The following is an 18,896-nucleotide window of genomic DNA, read 5'->3' on the forward strand; positions in this document are numbered from 1 at the left end:
GGCAAACTGGCTGCGACCCATTGATTAGCTCATGGAGCGTAATCGTGTCTCCACGTGCCACAGAGTCATTAGGCTGCAAACCCTCTGAGACGGATCCTGCTGCACAAGGGGAAAGAGCGCTTACCGCTGTCTTGTGACCTTAAGTGTCCGTTCCTTACAGATTGTTTGTTTGTCTATTTATATTTGGAGGCAAAATGCTGATCGAATGACCGATGATAATTCTGAATCAGCAGCGCTACATGTCAATCTGGAACAATTCTTTTAACTTGCACACTATCACTGGCGTGCACCAGCCGTCTTCGTTTTCATCGTAGTAGGATTGCATCATTACAGCACGCCACGCTTTTGTTCTGGTCTGCCTTGTAGCACCGCCGATAGTTCGGTTCGTATCACATGCCAGTAACCACCATGCGTTTCTGATCCGATTCAGTACTCCGCATCGATTCCCAGTTATTGAACAGCTCGGAGGACTGTGTCTGTCCCCCGTGCTACGCCATGTAAGTGCACTGCGCGTCCCTGCCGAGCTCCGCTTGGGATTCACGATTCATCCGTCAGCGCTGAAACAGGTACGCCGATGTCACGTCGTTAAATGGAGGTCTGCCACCTGAAAGCAGGCACAGATTGCCTGGCATGAGGTCTGCTTAGGAAAATCACGAATGCATGTTAAAATAATTAGACGTTTGATCGAACGTATGTTTTCGCTGGAGGCAACGCTTAAATCTTCCATTCGGTGTCAGGTGGTTATTTACAAATATGCATATGTTACTGGCCATCGTACATTGCATTTTTTTTGTTCTGCGTGCATCGAAATGCATGTAAACTGGGGACAGCGAAAGCGTTCGCCATCCTTATCGTACGATATTTGCAGCCAAGTACCCGTGTCATGCTGCTCCGGATTTGGCCATTAAATTCGCTAATTAAATATGTTTGAATAAGCATTAGTATATTGATTAGGTTGATGTAAATGCGCGGGGTACTGATTTCTATAAAAATGTTGCGGATATCATATACAATATTGTATACCAGGATATTGGTTAAAGAGATATATAAACGAATAAAGATACACAGTAGAATAGCCATCCTGGCGTGCACATTTTTCCCATTTGACTATATTCACATAATGAAAAATATGAGTAGTCGTCGTGACTGGGTTAAATAGATCGTACATGAACATAACAGAAACGAGTCAATCATTAGGTACTATTAAACCAGTGGTGAAAACGGCTCGAAGCAATTAAAGTCTCGTTTTCTAACTCAGCAATATTGGTTACGTAGGTGTATCTTACTGGTATGGTTTCTAATATATAGCGTAGTAATAATTGCTTTTCGTGTATCTATATTTATAGAAAGTCCCCGCTACCCTGACTAAGATGGGCGGTTATAAGATGGATCTATGGATTTTTGGAAAGGCGCGGATCCACCGTGATAGTTATTAATGGCACAAAACCATGAATGTATGTTGCATTTACGGAACGGCATAGCTTTACTGCGTCAGGTAGTGAAGTTGAAGGATCAGGCAAAGAAAAGCACATGGTCATTTGAATGGAAGGGAATTATCGTTGCTTAAAGGAATATTTTTTTGGAATTTTAATATTGAATATAAATCTCTGCTAGTGTTTATGGGAATATAGTAAGTTGTCCTATCTCTGTCGAAGTAGTACACAATGAAAGAATCCTTTCATGGGGCAATATGTTTACAAACGGTGTGAGAGATTAAAGTGTGATTGTAACTTATAGTATATGTGCATTGATTAAATTGGCATCCTGTGGCCTATGCTTCCTGGGATTGCTTACAGCAACTCTGTCAGGGATAAGGTAATGCAATACTTCTTCAAGACATTTGAAATATATGATAATGAAGGTTTTTTTATATATATGATAATGGATTTTTTTTAATTAAGGACAGCTCTGTGTTTTTTTCTGTCCTCTGTTTCTCTTCAGAGATGCTCTTAAAATATTCAAATGGAGCTACCAAACAGCCCAGTGAAAAGTTGTGCAGCACCTCCAGCTGCGGGCGCAGGGGACTGTGATAAGCAACCGAGTTCCACACCTGTTAGTGATGGCTGGAGACACAAGGGCCGATCGCTTGCCACCACCCCAGCATGCCCTTCTTCTCCCAGCAGCCAGGGGACCGACCTGTCCCCTTCTCCCACCAACACTCAATCTCCCGGTTGGGTGCGACGCAGGGTGGTTCGGAGAAGCAGGACCCACGACTGCGTGGCAGGCATGGTGCTGCACGCAGGAAGTGGCCGACCGCGCAGATTCGGGAGTGCGACACCAACCAGGGACAGTGGGAGGCAGTTGGTCAGCAGCGTCAGCTTCTCCGGACTGGGCGTTTCCCCGAGCGGCAAAGGCGGGCTGTTGCACGAGAACCGGAGTGCCTCCAGCAGCAGGGACATCATAGATTACCGTAATCTCACACCCCAAGTGCCCTTCGTGCCCTCCATCGCTAAGTCTATCCCAAAGAAGCGGATATCTCTGAGGAAGTCGAGAAAGGCTATCAAAGACCTGCTTGGAATCAGGCGTCACAAGCGGGAGAAGGTAGTCTCTCCTGGTTTCCTCACTCCAGGAAGAGGAGACAAAGGAGCCGTATCAGTCAACACGGGCAAGCCGACCCAGGAAGGGACCACCAATGGCTACTCTGGTGTGCCCAACCACAATGATGATCTGTCTGACTCTTCCATTGAGCTCTGCAGTAGCATCTGTGAGGACGTGGCGTCCCTCCAGAGCTTTGGATCCCATACTGGCTGTGGGGAGATATTTGCAGATGAGGAGCACCACCTCCCCATTCCTCATCCAGTTGAGGGTGTACAGAAGCAAGACCCTGACAAGGATATCTGTGAGTCCAAGAAGACCAGCCCTGTGGTGGGATCCTACCAGGGCGGTGTGGAGCAGATGGCATCTCCAGCCCATGCAGAGATCCTTGACTTGTTTGGATTGTGGGACAGTTTTAAGAGTAAAGAAGCCAAGGCGGTAGGCAACCCAGATCTGAACACCTTCACCCTGGCCCAACCCATTAGCCAGCAATCAACTCCTGACAGAACTCTTCTTCTGACAGAACAAAAGATTGTAGATCTTTTACCAGACAAGGGGACACCAAAAAGCGAAAAGCAGGAAATAGTGTCCACAAGTGACGAAGGCTATTATGACTATATCTCACCTGGACTGGAGGACAACAGTAGGGGGTCTGTCACACCTCACCTTTCCAACCGGTTCCCCAGGGACAGTTATAGCGGCGATGCTCTTTATGAACTTTTCTATGACCCTTGTGAGTCCAGGATGAGCCCCATCATTGATGAGGACATGAGCCTATCAGAAAGCATTCTTTGTCAAGCCGGTGACCATCCACAATCCATGTACAGTTTCCACGTTGGAGCAGAGGAGAATCTGGCCCCGCCATTGGCTCTGGATCTTGTCAGTCAGGAGCTCCTGCAGAGCAACTGGAAGGGGAAGGAGTGCCTGTTGAAGCTGTGTGACACCGAGATCTCCCTGGCCATGGGAATCATGAACTGGCTGAAGCAAAAGGCCAATCAGATGAGTCCACCAGGGTCTGTGTGTGGTGGGGTAGACACTGAGGCAAGTACTTTCCCTCCGAATTGCAATAAACTCCACCGTGAGGGTCAGGATATGCCAAAGAATCAGCTGGCTGTTAAGGATCCAGCACTGGAATCCCCAGCGGTCAATGAAAGTTTAGTATTCCTACCAAATCTCAGAAAAGATAAACCCAATATAGCATCTCCAGAGGGCGATATCGGAACACCAACGAACGGGTTTTGCTTCCGAATCTTCAACAAGGAGTCTCCCTTAACGCCTAACTGGGACCTGAAGTCTCCCACACTCAGGTCTCCAGGTTCAGTAGCAAGCACCGTGTTTCTGCTCGCAATTAACAGGGAATCGTTGTGCGAGTCTTGCAAGAGGTTGTTGAAGAAGGGCTCCAAGGAGCTGTTCCTCTGCGCTTCCTGTGTGTCTTTCATCGAGCACATCAAGACTTCAGACCTCTTAAGCCCCGGCAGTTTCCACAGGATGGGATCCGCACGAAGCCCTTGCTCACTGCCGCCAGGCTTCTTAGAATCTCCCATCAGCCCCTGCAGGACAGAAAGTGATGTCAGCCTTATGCGCCTGCTGGAGCAGTGCATGACCCAGGTGTCCACCCTGAGGATCAACGGAAATCAGGTCGACGGGGGGCCAGAAATGGTGCCCCCATTAAGTACGCTGCAGGAAAGCAAGCAGGACACAGAAGAGAAAGATGTCAGAGTGGAGAAGAGCAAAGAACACAGTCAAAAATATCTGAAATCCAAGCAAAATCCAAGAAAACGTAGTTCGAACAGTGAAAACAGGGGGCTGGCTTCCTTGCCCTCATGTGGAGCTGCCAGCCAGGACGCTCCTTCACTCCTAGAGACCGGTAACTTGGGTCTAGTCACAACCAACAGCTCAGATGAGCTTGTTCTTCAGAAATGCCGCAGCTCGTGCCCAGACAAGGCCGGGGCCCTCTTCAGCGCCAGCCCCACGCAGACACCTGGGCCCACATCCCTCCCCCTCCCCCTCCCCCTCCCCCCTCCCCCTCCCCCTCCCCCTCTCCAATGCAGCCTACTCCGAGTTCGCCAGCAGCCAGGGTCACATGGTCACGCGAGGCGGGGCCAAGGGGCAGCCGCGTGAGAGGCTGCGGCGGCACAAGAAGTCCGCCATTCACCGCGTCGAGCCGTGTGGACACGTCCTCCAGGAGGAGAAGAAGGCCGACCGCAAGCGCAGGATGAAGAAATGAGGATGCAGGTGCGTGTTGATCATAAAGAAACAAGGCTAACACTGAGTCCTGCGTTGTAATATTTAAGTGTTAATTCTATGTATATTAATTTTAAGGCTTTGTGCCATTGTTGTTTCGCACCTCAGGGACCCGGGTTCGAGTCTCCGCCATGGCTCCATGTATGTGGAGTTTGCATGTTCTCTCCGTGTCGTCGTGGGGTTTCCTCTTGTTACTCCGGTTTCTGCCCACAGTCCAATAAACATGTTCATTGGAGTTTCCAAATTGCCCATAAGTGTGCATGTGTCAGTGAATGGTGTGTGAGTGAATGGCGTGTGAGTGAATGGCGTGTGAGTGAGTGGCGTGTGAGTGAATGGCGCGTGAGTGAATGGCGTGTGAGTGAATGGCGTGTGAGTGAATGGCGTGTGAGTGAGTGGCGTGTGAGTGAGTGGCGTGTGAGTGAATGGCGCGTGAGTGAATGGCGTGTGAGTGAATGGCGTGTGAGTGAGTGGCGTGTGAGTGAGTGGCGTGTGAGTGAATGGCGTGTGAGTGAGTGGTGTGTGAGTGAGTGGTGTGTGAGTGAATGGTGTGTCAGTGTGCCCTGTGGTGCATTGGTTGTTCCCTGCTTTGTACCCATAGCCTCTGGGTAGTCTCTGGACCCCCGTGACCTTCAATAAGATAAGCATTTAAAGAAAATGGTTGGATGAAGGCTTCATAACAGTTGAAGAAATGAGATGAAATTAATTCTGAATAAGTTGAGAAATGTAAGCAACTGGTCTTTAATATATGACTTTGTCTGGCTTTTGTTATTTTATCAGATGTATTTAATGTGGCTTCAGCATTAAACATATATTATACTTAATTGTATAATAGAATAATGTTTCTCTGAGTCATTCATAGTAATTTTTAAAAATAAATGTGCTTTATGCTGAAAATAAAACCGCTCAGCGCTCATGCAGGAAACTCTTAAGTATATAGCATAACACTGAGGTAAAATTAGACCTCAGTTAATTAAATGAATTTAAAGCAGTTGTTTATCTTTCTCCATCTCCACCCCGGGGGGAGCATGTGCTGGGCTATCTGTCAAGCGGCACAAGGACAGAAGCGCATGCACTGTACCGCACACCAACTGCCAAGCTCTCTGTAACTCTAAACCGCACACTCATTACTCATTTACCGTCGAATATCTGGTTCTCTAAGAGTACCAGGAACCTTTAGCACACAGTAACTTTTTACACCACGTGGAGGCTGATTTGAAGGTTGCTTTTGACTGACGTATCAGGTTAGTCACATGGTCCAGATGCTACCCTGGCAAGTTCATTGTTTCTAATTTGTGACCTGGTGTGGTCAGAGTCCTTGGCAACTTTGTCTCCTGTTGACTTGAGACCCGCTTTTGAACACGACGTTCGTATTTGATTTGTACAGACAATTAAGCATGACCCTGATGTTCACAGACACACTTACGAGCCACTATGGATTTTTTTTTTTTTTTTTATGACTTCTGGGTTTTCATGATACATGTTTGGCTCAGTCATTAAGCAGCACCTTCATTATGTAACAGCCAAACTGTTTGTATTCATCGTATTGAACTGAATGGAAAACCACTGACCCGCGTTAAAAAACACAGGCGAAAACCCAGAAGAGGGAAAATGAGCGTGTAAACATGCAATCTAGCAAAATGCCTTACTGGTCATGTTACCATGGCAACAGTGGGGAAGCCAGCATCCTCGTGGAAATGGAGCGTTTGGCTGATTGCTTTAGTGTGATCTTGGCGTTTTTTTTGGAGACTTTCGTCTGAAGGTTTTGGGGGATAGGGGCGGCTTTGAAGAATTAAAGGAAATTAATTTTGATTTTATATGCCTGTCAATTATAAGCTGCCGATATGCCTGTTGTATGTAGCACAGGGTTGGCATGTAAGAAGTGCTGACTGGATGACTTGGATGAATAGAGGAGAACTTAACACTGTAATTATTGGACTAGCGGCGGCTTGTGGAATAAATCGATCTGGAGGTTCTGCTGAAGGTCGTTTTGGTCTATAATTAGCTTGCCTACACTAGACGCAGAGGAAGGTGTCTGAGGGACAAGGTGGAGGAAACATGAACCAGAGGGATTAAAATCCCTAAAGAAGCCCCAGGGAAACAATGTGGCATTTTCCGCAAAACGTGGGGGCTGTGCTACCATATGACGAGGGGAGTGGTGACGGTGGGCGGAGCTTGTGATTTGATTGGCTTTCATTTCATGGTCAGGCTGACTCCTATCAATACTTCCTGCTCTATTACATGCTAACACAAGGGCATAACTTTGGGTTAAGCACTGGGGGGGGGGGGGTTAGGGTCTCCACCCATTTAAGGGGGGCAGGGGTTGTATTAGCTGGTTTTGATTATCTCCCCCATAATTTACATCCATATGCCCTCATGGCCCACTGGAACCCAGTAGCACTGTTGAAATTATGCCTGGAAAATGCAAATTTCCTCCTGTTCTGTGTCACCTCACCTTTGGGCAAAAATCCCATTTTCCCCTGAAAATCTCCTTTTTACCCCCCCTTGAAATCCGGGGTTCCTCCCGGCCAGAGCACCGTAAGCCGTAATGGAAAAATGGCAGTCGCTTCTTTGCTTTCAGTCTGTAGCCTTAAAAAACATTCAGTCATCGAGGTAGTGTCATGCCCGGCTCGTCCGCTCCTCCTGTGTGCCACGCCCCCCTGATTATCCACGTGTGCTTCCCGATCGTATCCAGCTGTTCCTTGTTATTTCGCCCTGTCTTTTCTTTATTAGTCCACGTCTTGCCCGGCCCTTGGTCCGTCTTTGATGTTGGGGGGTTGTCAGTTATATCCCGTTCCACCCTTAGCCTTCCTTCCCCTAATAAATCCCCAGTTTTCCCGCTTTTCGCCTCCCTGCTTCATCCTTCCCTGCCTCCTTCCTGCCAGCCTGCCCGTCCGCTACCCGCGACCCTGACAGGGAGCGCCAAGGATTTCAGTTTGTTGAATATTTTACGATATTTAAATTTCGTCTGGGCATGGCGGGCTTCGACCTGATTTCCAGTGGATAGCAGTTTGTGTGACAGTAGTGGTTCGTACACTGGAAGACAACCCTGCAGGAAGTCATACTCATTGCACATGGTGTTTAATAAGGTCTGGCTTCTTACTGTCCCGAAAAACAAAGATGGGTTCTGGTTAACCTGTTGTTTTTTATCATCCATTTTTTGTTCTGTGGATCTGGCAAACCGGAGGGTTCGGAGACAAAAGCTCGGTTTATGGAATTTCAGCATATGAGATTAAATCATGTTTTATGAGTAAGACGTAACAGAACATAAAGTGTCTAAAGTAAGCTGACACGTCAGTATAGTCTAATAACGCCCGAGGTCAGCTCTGCTGAGGGCTGCCTAATGGCTCCCCGTGCATGTGCTTTGTTCAGTCATAATTTCCCGTTTTTCCAGAAGTTTCCAATACCTTTTTGTTGCCTTTCACTGTGTCCCGCCGCAGCATTAATAATGGAGCAGCCCGGCGATATAAATGGAGTGAGAAGTGCAGGTGAAGTTACAGAGGATGAATAATTAAAAGGGTCAGTCTGAGGATCCGGACCCCAGTGCAGGAAGGTTCCAGCAGGAGGGCAGAGCGTCCAAGAGCATTTTTGCTCGCATCGAGATTGGCAGAATTATTAATAAAAAATTTTAAGCGCTTTTTTTTTTTTTTTTTTTTTTTTAAGGTGGAGGGGACATAATTCATACAGAGGGCCAACCTAATCAGTAGCCAATGATATGTTTTGAATTGGTGAGTGACAGGGGAGAGGGCACCCTGGGGGCCAATCAGCTTTCAGCTGGGCCCAGTGTCCCTGTGGCTCCACCCCTTTATGAGTGCGGCAATCAGGGTCTGGCTCAGGAGGAATCGGTTACCATGGTAAACCCATCAAACCACCAAGGCTGACTTGGACCTTGTGTCTGGCCAGTAGTGCAGGGACATCTGGCCTGTAATGATAGGATCACTTGCCAGAAGCCTTCTTTGATCTGTGGTGTAAGTTTTTTTTTTTTGGGGGGTGGGGGTGGGTGCATTCAGGGGAACCGACCCACGCTGGGCCCCATGGATACTTTATTGGCCAGTTTATCATGATGATGACTAAGCCTGAATTGACAGGTGGAGCAGCCGAATGTATTTGTTCCTGAACATCCCGTGGGATAAATTTATTTCCCCAACAGAAAGCAGCTCGGCTTAAAGCTGTCTGATTTATTGACGTTCATCTGGGGACAGCCTGAAACAGCGAGGCCAGTGAGTCTGGCGCAGAGGCTGCCACGCTGACTTACCTCACCCGCTGCCAGCGATAGTGAGATCAGCCTAAGTCCTCTGCTTTGGCATGCATTGCGAATCCTCGCCGAAGCGGCAGGTGTGATCTTCGGGGGCTGGGGTGGGGGTTACAGTGTATCCAGTGGCATTTGGGGGGTGGCCACTGCACTCCTCCTGGTCCTCGGCCCTGCCTTTCATTGCTACTGTATCCGTGTGTGAATGACTCGCGGAAAATACCGGTGTTGGTCCCTTAGGGATGAAGTGACCGGGTGTCTCTTGCCAGCATGAGGCCTCCATTTGGTCAAACGGCCGCATTCAGGGTGAGAGAGGGCAGCATTTGGCCGAGAAAGAATTTGTTGTTCTCCTGTGTCCTATCAACAGTGGCCCACAGTCTCAGCACTGTCTAGGGGGGCTCCATGGCTGACCAGCTCCCCCTAGTGGCCTGTCCATGTAAACAAAACTCTCTTACACCTGGAAGGAGGGTATTTAAAAGGGAAGCTATCACTTGTACTTCACACCATCTGTGCTTTGACTCCTCTGCACTTTCAATCAATCGGTCAGTCAACAACATTTTGCATCTTCTCTGCTTTGTTTTAATATATGTTCACTGTGCTTTACGTTCCTTGCTGCTATATGCTCAGGAGTTTCCCCCTAGAATCTCAAAATTTATGTAATCTAATCATTTTCTTCTCAATATCTTTGGATTCATTCTGGGTTTTTATGTGGTTAGCATTTTGTATGGTTCACGTAGTTCATTTTAGCGCAATTAATTTTATCAGTATTATTGTACCTTCTCCAGAGTATACAGGATTAAATTATTCATTACATATTGCGTTTGCCTTGGTAAAATTACGTGACCATCGAATGCATTCAAATCTTCTTCTTGTAATTACCACTTATGGCCACACGATGGCAATACATACACGCGTACGCTTCATCACCCCGTTTTCAACACGGTTCTGTAATAGGTCAAGATCTGTGTGCGTGTTATCAAACTTTTTCTCACTTTAAACTATCTCACATTAACACCCTCTCGTATTCGTACTCTGCGTATACATATGCAGTGACCGATGTCTGAGATAAACTGCCGAATTAAAGTGCAATGAGCCGCTGTGATGTCTGGAGCACCTGCCAGCACAGACCATTATTTGGGTGACGCTGGGCACAATGAGAAGCTGTGTGCTCTTGGTGGACCTAAAACGGCAGGGCAGAAAGCAGCAGAAAGAGGAAGGACGGGGGTAGGAGAAGAGACAGGCCTTTCTGGGGTCTAGCCCGGACACCAGGGCTGTCTGAGGCTTAAGGGCCGAGCGCGCTCCCAAACCACAAAAGCCCAGCTGCAGCCGGCTAGTGAAAAGCAAGTATAGTCAGCGGGGGATAGTGAGGCCTTAGGAAACCAGCGTAAAAATTGAATAGACGGCGTCGCTGAAGTGTGTCGAGCCCCCTATCCTCATGGATTCTTCTGAGGCTAAATACAGTGTGTTGTTTTGGCTGATCCATGGCCTGACTGGAGTGACTTTACCTCCCTGGCTCACTCTGCCCTGCCTGTCTCATTACAATTTAAATGAACTTCCAAGGGGAAAAGGGATGAGGCTGGTGTGTCGGTGCTGAGCGTGACAAAGAGGCTGCTGTCGATTTAGCTGGATTTCCCGAGCAGAGAGGAACAAACAGTGGCAGGCTAATTTGATCCTAGCGAGAGAGCAGTCGCTCACTACTGACTGTGACGTGTCTTTTCCCAACAGAGTCCAGGCAGAGGCCAGTGCTTCCCCCGGTTCCAGACGACACCTGAGGCCTCTGATCTACAGTCCTGCCTCAAACCTTCCTCTTGGATTCTTCGTACCTTTGATGGCGTCCCGTCTCTCAAAGTTTTTTTCTTTCAGTGTTTTCTGTTGCAGTTTTTCCTCTGCCAGTCAAATCTGTGAACTGTACGTGATTCTATAAACATTCTAGAAGTATCTCTGTAGGTAAGAGCGCTTGCTGACTAGCAAAGATGCGACGCTTTTACTGAACGCTGTACTGACGAAGACAAAGCACATTGCTGTTACATCAGCAGAGAAGAGCAACAAATTATGTTATCTTTGCGTTTTCACTGATCCACAATGTTTGTCCAGTTCGAGGTGCAGAAACTTATTCTTCTAATGTTTTGTTTTCCACAAAGCCTTAACATGTACTGATTAACTATAGCAAATGATAGTGGAAGATTAAGACTAAATTATTACCAGTAAGTTTCAACATAGCTGAGCATGAAATCCACAGCGTAGCACTATTTCCTCGTAAAAGATCGACTGTTTCTTTTTGGTTATCCGCAACAGTGTTATTTTAGCGATTAGACATGGTGCATTGTGGGAACAATCTATCACTGTCAAATGATTGGTGGTCGCCTTCAATCAAGGTCTGTGTTTTCGTGTGATTCCAAAGCTGATCCTCTGCCTCCTGCCTCCATCGTCCAAGGAGACGAGTTCACACAGAAGCCTTCTGTGTCCAGACCGTCAATCGAGAGTCTTGTTTTGACCACAGAACAAGATTGTCCAAAAACATTTGCCTGTTGCTTTAAGGGCCGGCCACCCTGACGGCCTCCGGCGTGCCGCCCTGACCACACTGGCCCATTCTCGGATCATGGCAAGCAGATCGAGTTCCCGAGAGACTGGGACCAGCCCTGTTACTTAATCTGCGTTGACTTACACCCGTTTAAAGATTTATAGTGGCATAGCGATCGTGGGTTTCAAGCCTGCATCATTATAGTCCTGTACAAGTCCAGTATGCTAAGCAGGGCTGACTGAGAGCAGGTGGAGATTGCAGGGGGGGGGGGGGGGATTCCATTCTGCTAAAGGCTGGCAGTAAATGAAAGGCTGGTGTTTCATGCCAGCCTGGGGGGGGGGGCACTTGGTTCAGGCACTTCACTGTGGAAATTTCTTCCTGGGACTAAGTGCAGCTCTTACCCCCCCCCCCCCCCCCCCAACATGCACGGTAGGCTATAGAGCTCTGGAAAATTCCAAGTCTGGCATTTCCTCATGCATTTGAACACCCCCCTCCACCAACCTGAATCTCTTCTCCGTGATAATTCTGCATTTTTGTGTCTGTCTGCTGTGGGGCCACAAGGCACGAGTACCTTTCTTCCCGCATGTGGAGAGACCGCTCTCCATTTACACTAAATGACATAAATTCCCTCGGAGAATCTGAAACCTTTTCAGAAAACGTCAGATCATTTAACTACTGTGCCACCCGCTGACCAGTAATGGTTATCACACGTACTGACCAGCATTTTCTGTTTCTCGAGGAAGCTTATCTTAGGCGTGGTAATAAAGGTATGTAAACAGCTGAAAGCTATATTTTCCCTAGTTTTTTCACAGGCATTGGTTTGCGCTCCTCTGTAAATAACACCACGGTATATTAGGGTCCAAGCAGAGTTCATGCAGTCATTAAATGTTCACTCAGGATGTTTTTTTTCTCTTTTAAATAAATCTGGGGTAATTACTTTGTTCCGCATGCTACGGCAGCGCTAGGCTGATTACGACAGCGATTTAATGTGATAAATATTTTACAAAATACAGTACTAATTTGTGAAGATGACGAATGTTCACGTCTGCATGCCTGTTTTTAGTACCCTTAAAGTGCAATACGTTATTTCTATAGAACGTGCCACCTTCTCCTGAAATAGCGTTTTTGGGCAGATACTAAAAAAAATAAAATTTTGTTAGAGGAAGTGGTTTTTTTGTGCACTAACCATACAGTAATAAAAACGTTTTGTACTCTTTGATCATATCCTGGATCCGATATGTAAAACGTAGTAAAAATGTAAAGTATGCGATGCATTATAAATAATAAAGACATTTATGAATAATCAAGTTTTTTTTCGGTTTATGAGTTTTGTAGTGTGGTCGTTAAGGGTTAAACTAGAGGGTGTGGGAGAATCGGGAGGGGATGATGTCACTTTGGACTCCTGTTGTGCTGGGAAGTACGACTGGACCCGCTAGTGGAGAAAATAGGTCAGAAAATGGTCTCAGTAACACCGACCCTTTACCCAGACCGACACCCATATATTTACAGTACAACTCGAAGTTTCAGTGCTGTGTCATACTAGCCCGCTAAAAGCCATGGACTTTAAATTTACGGTGAACTTAATACCGCATAATGTAGGCCTGTCGCTATTGTCAAAGGAGATAATTTGATATTTGGGGGCGGGGGGGGGGCAACTTTAATTATTTAAATACAAAGGTGTATTTATTTGGGGGATAAATCCAAATGAAATATTATGGGCTATACGCCCCCTTGCCAGATTCCTACGCCACTGGGTATTATGTTAACCCCGACTGACATAATGTCTGTACATGCATCGATGTCTTTGGGGGGGCTGAATCACGAAGTTCTTTTCGCGTTATTAGAATTATTTGTCAGCGTGCCACGCGCTATATCCTTTAATAGCCCCTTTTTAAGAAGATATTGGGGGAAGAGGGGTATCTGTTATGCGCATTAAACGTATGATGTTTCCCAAATGAAAGGTTGAACAGCTAAATGATCATCACACGTGAAATAGACCAGTCAGCTCATAGCATGTCCCGGGACCAGGCAGCATTAAGGGAAGGGGATAGAAACAATACGGCGGTTTGTGTGCACGCAGCTGGGCTAATCCTCAAGAGGGAGACGGGGATTGGGATGTGCCCTTTTTAAGCAACGATCAGTGACATGCACTTTCAAGCCCCCCAGACACCTGCAAAGCTGCGAAGGATGTGAGACTTTCCCCGGTGCAGTTTGCTGCGCGGCTCCAGGTCCAGCTGCCAAGACGCGTTTGCGGAAAACGAAAGGTCTGAAAACTGCGCATTGCTGCCAACATCGCTTCCCGGACGATCGAGCTCAGCACCTGAACGGCATTTAATATTTAGGAGGTCAGATGGGGAGGACACCCGATCCCCTTTTGTCCGCTGACGATTAAAGACTTCAGCAGCTTCTCCTGCGCCGTGACTCAGCTTAGTGTACGCAGATGTTTGCAGCGCCGCCTGAAATATACACGACACCACCTCATCAGAATCTGTCAGACGCATCTTATATTAAAATGCCACCGTATTGCATGTCGCCTGCATTTTTCTAGCACTTCATACCAATAGACCCACGAAGAGGAATTAATAGCCCCCCGTTTTTTCTTTCTTTCTTTCTTCTTTGGCAAGAGGAGTCCTGGATGCGTTTTGCGGGACTTTTACACCAGGACTGTATTTGTCTTGTTCTCCATACAATCGCTCAACAACAGCTTCTTTCAGTGCTTGTTTTTTTTCTTTTAAAGACTTTACAACTGTCGAGGCTTTTCAGTATTAATGAGGCGAGACCTGGGACGTGGTGCATTTATTTTTTTTCTGTTTCCAAACTTTCTTTTACACGCCGTTAGACATGAGGCAAGCTTCCATTTTTGGGGAAATTTTATGTATGCGAGAAAACTAGCACTGTCAGCGTAATTCGGGGCTGAACTTATTTCCGATTTGGATTCTGGCTATTATGTAGGGCGGAAGAGGGGCGACGAGATGGATGACAGCGTCGCACATGGCACCTCCGCCGGGAAGGATGGCGAGCGGGGCCCGGCTGGTGATTTGGATGAGGTGCAAATGCACCTTACCTGCTTGCCCGAGCGTTACATGAGGGCCAAATTCACCTTGTCAGCATATATTTTCTGCTGGACTGTCCTGAAGTTATGCCAGGTAAGAGCTAGGGACGTTAGCGGTAACGAAACTACGCATCCTGCCTCAGCCTTCGGCTGGAGTTCATCATCTCCATAATATCTTAATGTTGAAACCCGATAATCTATTCTTTATGATTTTTTGGCCGTTATTATACGCCTTGTCCAAGGTTGCTCATAATCAGCTCTACTACCAACGACCGAGCAGCAAAGTCTTTCCTCATACCGACAAGTAAACAGTTGACAGTAACCGCCAAATCTGGAAAAATACGCATGTACAGCCTAAGATGTGTTATTGTAGAAACTATAAAAAACTTGAGAAACTAGGTAATTATTTCGGACTCTAAAACTTCTGATTACGATGGATGAGTGGTGAGTTTTGTATATGTACTAAGGTGTATTTACATACACAGGGAACCTATCTATTTATTAAGTGAATTGAAAGGTGGTTATCATACATTTTTGTTTACCTGTGTTTGTGTAGTCCTGTAGTCCTATTTGTGTGTGTGTGTGTGTGTGGGGGGGGGGGGGGGGGGGGGGGTTGGTGAATTCTGAGGGGGTGATGGACACAGCATAGGTCAGGATGTTTAAACTTAGTGTGCAGTGGGATGTATTTATGTCCAGAATGTGTCTGGATGAAATGTGTCACAGTGAGAACACTCTGGAAACAGGGTACGGCCAGGTATGAACTTAAAGCCGCGAGTGGCCTGTGATGGCCCCTTTTCGTGCCCTTTATTTCCAGGGATAATCTCCGCACTTGCTGGGTAATTGGTTACGGAATAGTTGAAGTACACCTTGGCAGGATCTTGCATGCAAATTGAGAGTTAAAAAAGCTGTAAAGTGAACGCAGCCGGCTTGCTTGTGATTACGGAGGCTACTACAGCCTTTCCAGGAATAGCATTCGCTTTGCTACAACGGGCATTATTTTATGACCGCAAAACAGGCAGCGATGTGACTCTGTGACTCACGTTGCGGTATTCCTGCCAAGCCGGGGAGCCCAGAGTCTCCTTTAGCCTGGACGCCTGATGCTCTCTTGGGTCACCAAAAGGGACCTGGATGTCAGCATGGTTTTTACTCATGGGAGCGTACAGAATTAGAACCAGCCTTCGGCCACAACTGCTACGGCCTTTTTTGCTCCTCGCCGATGGCGTAAAAGATTTAAATGCCAGGAGAGATGTTGTGAGGACACCAAAGGGTCCACGTCTGCTCTAAAAATAGCAGCGTGATTTATATATATAAATAAAAGTCCGGCCTTCTTGTACTCGACGCGGCTCCTGTCCCTCAGTTCGTCCGTTTGGGCGTGTTGGCAGTACCCACTGCACATCAGAGAGCCACTCTCCACGACTTTTACCAGGACATGATCCGTCTTTGACATCCAGGGTTCCGGAAGTTTCCAACACCTTGTAGGAAAATAAACATTCAGGAGGCCTGGTGACGGCCAGGGGCGTCAGAGGGCATAGAAGAGGTGGTGAGCACTTTATACGGGCCCCAAAATATTAGTCTATGGGTCAGGTCAACAAAATGTCCTGAGCCCCTTCCCACTAGGAGGGCCCAATGTCACATTCTGTCAGAGGGCCCAGAATTCTGTGCAGTGCTCCTGGTGACGACATACATATTCTAGTTATTTGTTTATAGAATCATACGCTTTTTGGTTTCGTCAAAGTATAAACAACTCTTTTTTTATGCTAGGAGCAGGAAAATTTAACTTCTAGACCTACTGTAGTGAAAGGGGAGCATGTCGAGACATTCTTGTGGGTATTTTAGTATAACTGGGCGAGTTATGACCAGTTGCTGCTATTTTCATCATGGTCCAAAGAGAACCCCACATCAAGGCTGTCAGGTGACCAGAACTGTCTTCTCGACATTACCTGTATCTTGGGTACGTCTGATCTGCTGCTATACTTGAACTGATGTGGGGGGTTAATGCCCAAAAATATGCTCAGTGTCTGCCTTGTTATTCTGTGTCCCTGACGGCAGCTGTTCAGCAATCCCTTTTCACATGGCAACATGACATTTTTACATGTGTTTTTATTTAGAAGCTTTTATCCAGAGCGACATTTTGAGAAAGATGGATCAGACAGTCCCAAGAGCAACTGGGGGGGGTAAAGGCCTTGCCGTGGGATTTGAACCTGCAACCTTCCGATCACAAACTTAGCATCCTAACCTGCTGGAACCGCTGCGTTTGCCAGGTGATCTGGATCAGCTGGTGACATCACACAGTTGCAGGGGAGGTCAAAGGTCACCGTACCAGAACTTCTCCTCCCCCGAGCTTTCGGCACTCGTCATCCTCGCTAAACACCCACATTCGCCGACGGGAATGATGGGAAACTGGCAGACAGACTGAGCGGCGGGAGTTTCCCCATAAAGCGTGCCAGTTCACACCAGCTTCTGAAGTAGTGTATCACTCATTTATGGCATGTCAAATCATGTCAGACACGTGAACCGGTTTTCTTAAAAGTGAAAGACTTTCGCGGTGTCAAATTACCCTGGAAACGTTGAGGTTTAGGACTGCTCTTGCACGGAAGACTTAAAATGTTTCAAAGTTTTAGAAACACCAGGTCGGGAAGTGTGTGTTCCCAATATGCATCCATGCTGCGTAATATGTTTTACGGAAAGGTAAGAGATGTCAGGGTAAATTAGTAAGACCCGAGGTGATTTCGATAAGCGGACTGGACAATTTGCAACTAAGAAATGTGGGTGTGGTATTTCTCAGCTTGTCTGCAGCAGTTTAAGGGATTTTTAAAAAAATACTTAATACTTGCTTTTATTGCCAGGATACTTTAAGGGTTGTGAAGTAAAACTGTAGCCAATTTTGCTGATTTCTTTACCTCCATTTGGGAGGAAGGCAGCCTGCACACATATTTTGGAGCAGCATCACAATAAATTCCTTTGTTTTGCAACGGACCGTAACCCTGCTTAACACCCTGGCGTTTATGTTTTGCAGAGACTGGGATGCTCACAGGCCAGGGGTCAGGTAAGCTTTCCTGCTGTCCTTATAGTCGCTTTTAGAATTTTATTTCCTGTTTATTTTTAACCACAAGGGTTTGGTTCAGTAAGCTGTATCTCGCCTTCATATTAAAGAACCAGTTTTATTTTGTTTTATCGGAATATGCAAAATGAGGGCGTAGGCCCGAAGCAGAAACGGAAAAGCAACAGTGATTATCCTCTCCGCCGACAAACACTCCCAGCTGAATCAACAGAAATATCGGCCAAACAAAGGCTGTGGGAATCCGCTCTCGAAAATACGATGTCCCCAATTTGCGGCGTCTCACGACGGCCCGGGCGTGTCGTCAGTGCCCGTTACCGGAAACGGAGGGCCGGAAATGGTGCTTGTACACAGAATGGTGCATAGAGATGGCGATTAACGAGTTACATGGGTGCAGGTCGGTCTGCTGTGTTTTAGAATCTAGCAGCACATCTTCGTCTTCCATAACAGCAATACCAGACCATTTATATAAGGAAATTGCAGAAAAATTGTTTTAAAGTTATGAAATTACGTAATTTGTATATTGTTTATATCATCAATATACCCCAATATAGTGCTGGTTAACTAATTAAATCAGATTACATTGCTGTAGGTATAATCTGATATAGGTATATTCTGAATTATTTAATCAGTAATTACTTTGTCCAAATGTATTTGTATTTGCACTGCACAGGATTGTGGGTAAAGCAGACTGATACTGTACCTGAAAAGCCACCTTCAAGGTGTCTATTGATGAAAGTGTATTTTACAGCATGAATCTACCAATGAGAGGAGAATGTCTCCATTGGGGTTTCCGCGTGTCAGGGTCATGTGGCGAGTTTGGTTCTGCCTGGGTTCCGTTTGGTTTCGATGATGCACCTGTCTCGTAGCGGGGCCACTTGAAGTAAAATAGCGGAAAAGAATGCAAGTGGAATGTACCTTTTGTTGCTTTCGTTTGTCAGACTTGTGACCTGAAGCATGTTTGGCATCGAGGGCAGTATGTTTGAAATGCAGCTCGGCGATCTCGACTCTAATGGTGCATTTGTTCTGTAAACCGTTTACTGTCATTTTATTCTGACAATGTGGGGGGGGGGTTCCTAGCGGTAAAGCTCTTTAACAGCGTACTCGTGGTGATACGGCATGCTTGGGTCACAAAGGCTTTGCAAATTCTTCCCCTTAGTCAAGTATCTCCACAGCACAGTGTCTCTGACCTTCGGCAGAGCAGGAACGTGCAATGTGGTCAGGGGGAGGACCTGTGGCT

The 18,896-nt window shown here is 46.7% G+C and overlaps 1 protein-coding gene across 1 annotated transcript; it reads left to right on the forward strand.

The window, feature by feature from the left end:
• Nucleotides 1–66: 66 nt before the first annotated feature.
• On the forward strand, nucleotides 67–4,536 carry amer3 (APC membrane recruitment protein 3; the record flags this gene model as incomplete). Its single annotated transcript, XM_048988432.1, has 2 exons — nucleotides 67–566; nucleotides 1,942–4,536. A coding segment is annotated over exon 2 (2,574 nt), but the record flags the coding sequence as incomplete, so codon positions are not given.
• Between the last annotated feature and the right edge of the window lie 14,360 nt (nucleotides 4,537–18,896).

The sequence above is a fragment of the Brienomyrus brachyistius genome, chromosome 21, assembly GCF_023856365.1.
Source record: "Brienomyrus brachyistius isolate T26 chromosome 21, BBRACH_0.4, whole genome shotgun sequence".
NCBI lineage: Eukaryota > Metazoa > Chordata > Actinopteri > Osteoglossiformes > Mormyridae > Brienomyrus > Brienomyrus brachyistius.